Raw genomic sequence first — 6457 nt, forward strand, 5'->3', positions numbered from 1 at the left:
AGCCGGGCGGGGGCGGAGGGGAGGCCGGCGGCGGAGCTTTGAATAGGGAAGTTTTGCAGGGCTTACGCTGGCAGTCAGTCCGCTGTTTGCAAATATTGTGTGGGCTCCGCGCGCGGCGGGCTGCGGAGGGTCTGGACCGGGCGTCTGATCGCCGGGCCCGGGAGTTTGCATGAAACTTTCACCTGCGCTCGTGGGGACAGTTTCGGCTCCGACGCCACACCGCACAGCGCCCTGTCCTCCCGGTCGCGGGGACTGTCTTTTCCAGCCCGACATGGATGTGCTCCCCATGTGCAGCATCTTCCAGGAGCTCCAGATCGTACACGAGACGGGTTACTTCTCGGCCCTGCCGTCCCTGGAGGAATACTGGCAACAGGTAAATGGGGATTTCACGTGCCCGGGGCGCCGAGGAGCGAGTGCGTGGAGACGCAGGCAGGATGGGGTGTGCTTGGAGGTGCCTCTGGTGACGCTGACGAGCATTGTCCGGGTACTTGTTAAGAATTAAAAATAATGGGTCTTAAAATGCCCTCTGCTGCCTCTCGGGCGAGGGCACCCCCAGGGGGCCTGGGCAGCGCAGAGCGGAGTTGTCACTGTCCCTGCACTGTCGTTGCCCTTCCCGAGCTTCTGAACTGCGTCCACCGAGGGGAAGACCCACACTCCTCGGCCTAATCCCGGCCCGAGCCCTTGGCACAAGTTTGATGCTTGCACCAGGTCCAAACTCCACAGCTGGATCTTGTCACAGGAACGAAATTGCGTGGACTGCCAAGGGATTTTTTTTTTTTTTTTGGGATTTTGTTTTTGTTTTGTTTTTTTGCTGTTTGTACATACAGTTTTTTTAAACCTAAAATGTTGCCAGCTCTTTTCTACTCTAGGTCGTTTCTAATTTGTTTTCTCTCTTTGGAATTTTTAACATTTGCCTTGTTTTTCTTACCTAATTCTGTGTTGACCAGGATAAAAACACACACACACAAACCCAAAAAACAGAACTGTTTGCACACCATGACTTGTCAGTCATATGACAGTGAGTCCGTCCTAATTGCTTCAAGTCTTAGTTCGGGAGGAAGAACCTTGGTTTCCGACATTTTAGTGGCACTGGAATTTTTGGCATTAGAAATTTAAGAAACTCAGTGTCTTCCCATTCTAATTAGTAGGATTGCCGAGAGACTCCGACACTTGTCCTGTTGTCTTTAAAAAGATAGAAGGAGGGTTCGGTGTTGTCTCTCCGCCCTGCTGTGCCGTTTGCTTTTTGTCACAAAGTGAATTACCAGATCACATATATTCTGTGGGTTTCAAAGCTAAGAAAGCTTTTAAGAAGGATGAAATGCAGTGCTGCAGCCTTCTCATGCCTGCTTAATTGTTCTCGATCCTCTCTTGCCTTCCTCTCCCCTCCCCCTTCTTCCTCCTCAAAGAAGCTGCGCCCTCAGACGTGATTGAAATTGATCTAAGTAGTTTCCTTCGGGCATTTGGGATTTGGGCAACTAGCCAGACTTGGCTCCTGGTCGCCTTCAGAGGCTTTTAAACTCTCCGAGAGCTTCGCTCAGGTCCCTGCTGCTCATCAGCATAATGGAGATTTTTAAATTAGCCAGGGTATTAAAGTTTAACAAGATCTCAATAAATGTGCTTTCATTTTTCTTTGTAACATCAATAAAATATGTCACTGCCTCTCTTCAGAACACTTGAGTACGCATTGTAACTCAGATGTCTAATTTTAGGGGGAAAGCGAAAACCATGGTTTCCACCCCTTTCCTTTCTCATGCCCGCTGTGTGAGGATCTGAGGAGGGGACTGATGTGCATGTGTTATTATAGAACGCACATTGCTAAGTTAGCACCAACCCTTTGAGGAGGCTGTGCTCAGGACCTAAGTGCCCCGAAAATGATTTGCTGAAAAGAGCAGTTTGGTATAGGCATTTAAACCTGTAGAATTGCCAGTAGTATAGACAGCCTTATAAGGACATGTAGGCAGCTGATCCTAGTGAAAATCAGGGCAGACATAATTTAATCCTAAAATGTTTCCTACCATTTTTCTTTTCCAGTGGCTAGAAAGTTTGAAATGGTGGGGAGAGGGGATGCTGATCTCGGCAGTTGTAGCTTCTTGAAAGGTTGGTTGCGGGGCTGGGGAGGGGCACTTTGTCTATGATACACTGCATGTATATTTTTGAACCGGGTCCTTATTTGGCTGCTGGACAGAATTTCAAAAGGAAGTCTCCTTTGGCATTGCGTGAAAGAAATAGGAGTGATGACTCATACAGTTGTACTCTTGGCCAGTAGATAAAGTTCTTGTTCATTGTGGGACTCCCAGCAGGGCCATGGAGTAATTTCCCCCTTGCATCCTCCACAATAGCAGATGGCCATTCTGGAAATATTCCTCCACTGCTGTTGTTGAAGCTGCTTGTTTTTCTCTGACCACTGTAGAAGTAATTAAAGTTTTGTGGCACGCACGGCCCTGCACTTGGAAATGGCATTCCTTGAAAACATACGAGGTCTCAGCTACACAGGAAATGGATGTTTTTCTCTGCAGCTCCGTTGAAGTTCTCAATACGGACAGCTAGCTGCTGTCTGCTCTGAGTGTGGCCCTGTGTTACCAGCTGTGTCTCCAAGAGGGAACACTCTGTGTGCCGTGCAGTCTTTCCGTCCTGTGTGTGGACGCGTGTGGTATGGGAAGGGTGGATGGCTGGGGCTTTCCTTAGTACACATGGTTCTTGACAATGTCAGATAATCTTGTTAAACCTGTTGGGGTGGTGGTGGGGGAATGTCTGTGAGGCTGGTTCTCTTGTGTACTGGAAACTCATTAGAAATGTCAACACTGGTAACTATAACAACAATAACAACAACCAAAAAACTGACTTAGTGATCATCACTCATTGTGGCACTATGTCCAATACTGGGGAAGCCCAGAGAGGTTTTGCCCACTGCTTTTTCTAATGAATTCTTACCCTTTCCTAGAACCAGGTGTCCTCTAACTTTCATAAGGACACAGATTCTTAATTATGAGAGGTTTTGCACCCTTAGCGGTAGTGGCACTGTAGCAGTTTATCTGTCCTTTGTTCCTGCATGTTTTTGGAAATGTGCTTTTGGTTCCATTTTCGGCAGTAGTCACAATCACGTGCCCTCTCGGTTCATTTTGCACAGACCTGCCTAGAGTTGGAACGTTATTGTCCTTTGTTCCTGCATGTTTTTGGAAATGTGCTTTTGGTTCCATTTTCGGCAATAGTCACAATCACGTGCCCTCTCGGTTCATTTTGCACAGACCTGCCTAGAGTTGGAACGTTACCTCCAGAGCGAACCCTGCTATGTTTCAGCCTCAGAGATCAAATTTGACAGCCAGGAAGATCTGTGGACCAAAATCATTCTGGCTCGGGAGAAAAAGGAGGAATCTGAACTGAAGATTTCTTCTAGTCCCCCAGAGGATACACCAATCAGTCCAAGCTTTAGTTACAACATAGAGACCAACAGCCTAAACTCAGACGTCAGCAGCGAATCTTCTGACAGCTCAGAGGAGCTTTCACCCACTGCCAAGTTTACCTCTGACCCCATTGGCGAAGTTTTGGTCAATTCGGGAAATTTGAGTTCCTCCGTCACCTCCACACCTCCTTCTTCTCCAGAACTGAGTAGGGATCCTTCTCAACTGTGGGGGGGTGTGTCCAGTGAGCTGCCCTCGCCAGGAAAGGTGCGCAGCGGGACTTCGGGGAAGCCCGGGGACAAGGGCAGTGGAGACGCCTCCCCAGACGGCAGGAGGAGGGTGCACCGGTGCCACTTCAACGGCTGCAGAAAAGTTTACACCAAAAGCTCCCACTTGAAAGCACATCAGCGCACACACACAGGTCAGTCCCTTCATGGGCCAGGGAGGTCTCGGCCGATGGCAGGTGTCACTGAATCCCACTAGCCCTGGGAGGCAGCCTGGGCACCACTGAGTGTGGTCAGAGCAGACCAGTCCTCACCTCCTAAATCTCTCCACCAAAGAATTGGGGCTTTGGGGAGTTCAGAGTAGAATCTTAGAGACTGGCCATTTGAGTTGGACAAATGGGTAGCACTCTCAGATTAAACAAACAAGATGCTAGATCACATTTTCTGTCGACACCCAAACCTCCACCCACTCCAGCAATCTGGTTGGTCAAGGCCCCATGTGCCTGTCCCCCAGTGTCCGTGTGTCACATTCTGTTGAGCTGCCCCTTAGTTTCTGAAATGAAAGAGTCCGGACAGGGTTGCAGGGTTGGAGTGTGCTAGTGCTAACAGTGAGGGTGTGAGACCTCAGCAGGACCCATGTGCAGCAGTATTGATCAGCGGGTATTTATGGAGAGTTCTTCTGTGTATTCTGATACCATTTAAAATGGCAACAATGACTTCTTAATGAAATGCCATAAATTAGATGAAAATTCCATCTAAAAGTACCATGACAGTCTTTAGGTTAACTGGTAAAGAATCACAGAAAATTTAGAGTTGGGAATGATCTTCGAGATCACGATGTGCAAACTCTTACCAGTTTGAGAGGAAATTGCTGAGAGATCAAGTCAGGGTCCTAAAAGGACTTGATGACAGCTGAGATCAGGAGCCAGGTTTCCTGGGAACCAGCCCCATGTCTGTCCCAACAGCACACTCTAGGATTGGTCTTGGAAATTTTTTATATTCTCAGGTAGCACTAATATTAATTTATATGTATAATTTGACCAAGGAATGAATTCCACTTGGTCATTTGGATGTCATTTAGAAAGTGATTAGAAAGTGATTTGAAGACCTTGGGAAGGGGTTTCCCAGAAACGCATGACTTCAGTTGTGCAGAAATGTGGCAGGTCCCAGAGGAAACTGCAAAGACTCATTCCACAGGGACGTGAGTAAGAAACAAAACAGTGCTGGAGACAAACGGTTTCCATGGAGAAAGCAATAAAACTCTGCCCTCGACATGGCTGCAGGTCCAGCAGGCTGACACCTCACCCTGCAAGTATTCCATCAGTCTGAGTAATTGTCATTGTTACACGTTAACTTTGATTGCAGTAGCATGGGCCTTGCCAAACCTGGGTCCCTGGGACAACAGTTGGAGGCCTGAGGCTAGGTCAGGAAGGAGCTGGGGCTTGTTTCCTTGCAATGGCCGGTCACGGTCCCTAACCAAAGCATCTTATGAACTCCTGAAGCCCCTGGAACCCGGGACTTGCGTCCTGCCAGTGCTTGTGTTGACTGTCGGCATGTCAGTGAAGTCATGTGTGTCTGTCATGTGCTCTCTTCCCAGGAGAAAAGCCTTACAGATGCTCATGGGAAGGGTGTGAGTGGCGTTTTGCAAGAAGTGATGAGTTAACCAGACACTTCCGAAAGCACACCGGTGCCAAGCCTTTTAAATGCGCTCACTGTGACAGGTACGTCCGTGAGGGCTGCTCTGCCAAAGAAGCGTGGGCTGTGGGATGCCGTGACCAGAACAGGTGTCCTGTGGACTTTGGAAGGAAGGCAGATGGTGTCCTGCCATTGGCTGACATTTCTTTTAAGCCTAGGAGCTTTAGAAAGTCTCTAATATGTTCATTGTCCATGTTAGGAAGAAGTGTACCAGGTGTACATGAGAATAGGGTGATTTCATTGATACTTGTTGAAGATTGGCCTTTAATAGTTTTCAGATATGAAGATTAAAAATGAGGTCAGTTTAAATTCTGCAAAGAAATAGCCAGCTGCTGATTGGAGACGTCCTTCATTTACACTTTCCTGCCCCTGAAAGCCTTGGCAGTGACTCTGAGGAGAGCCCTGCCTCAGCCCCCAGAGTGGTCAGGCCAGGCTATGCAGGGGAGTGAGATGCTGGTCAGTAACACAGCGAGGGTGGAAACCTAACTTCTCCGCTTCCGGTTTGCCCTTGCAGGTGCTTCTCCAGGTCCGACCACCTGGCCCTGCACATGAAGAGGCACCTCTGAGGGGGCAGAGAGGTGAATCCTGTAGGCTAAAAGGCTTCCAGGCTGAGAGATGGCCGTGGAAGGAGGGATGCGTGTTCCAGCCAAAGCATGCCATTTGCACCCCACCCAGTTGCCTCCAGGACCTCTCCTCGGAAGGTCTTTCGAGGGCTACACAGTCATGTAAGGAGCGGCATTGCACCGTGGTGCGTGGTGTCTGGGTGACCCTGGAGTTGCCACTGGTCCTCACCTCTGAGTGGCTCCTGAGCCTTTGCCGTGAGCATGCGCACTGAGAATGTTAATGGTTGGGTTGACTGTATGTTGAGGATCTATCACTGACTGTATGATGAGGCAAACTTTTTCTCCTTGTGGTAGCGAAACTGCAAGAGACAGGAAAAAAGTAGTTTGAATGTTTTGTGTGTAAGGAGTATACCGTGAGATGAGACAACCACCAGTCATTTCCTGGGGGGTGTCTGCACCTTAGAAAAACAAAACAAAACAAAACAAAAAACAACAAAAAAAAAAAAAAAAAAAAAAAAAAAAAAAAAAAAAAAAAAAAAAAAAAAAAAAAAAAAAAAAAAAAAAAAAAAAAAAAAAA

General features: G+C 48.0%; 1 protein-coding gene across 1 annotated transcript; it reads left to right on the forward strand.

Moving 5' to 3' along the window:
- The first annotated feature begins 26 nt into the window (after window positions 1-26).
- On the forward strand, window positions 27-6358 carry KLF6 (Kruppel-like factor 6). The gene is made up of 4 exons (XM_008569809.1): window positions 27-373; window positions 3246-3819; window positions 5220-5343; window positions 5832-6358. Exons 1-4 carry the CDS (start codon window positions 170-172, stop codon window positions 5881-5883), a joined length of 954 nt encoding a protein of 317 aa, XP_008568031.1. The 5' UTR covers window positions 27-169; the 3' UTR covers window positions 5884-6358.
- The last annotated feature ends 99 nt before the right edge of the window (window positions 6359-6457 follow it).

The sequence above is a fragment of the Galeopterus variegatus genome, unplaced genomic scaffold (assembly GCF_000696425.1).
Source record: "Galeopterus variegatus unplaced genomic scaffold, G_variegatus-3.0.2 Scaffold533, whole genome shotgun sequence".
Taxonomy (NCBI): domain Eukaryota; kingdom Metazoa; phylum Chordata; class Mammalia; order Dermoptera; family Cynocephalidae; genus Galeopterus; species Galeopterus variegatus.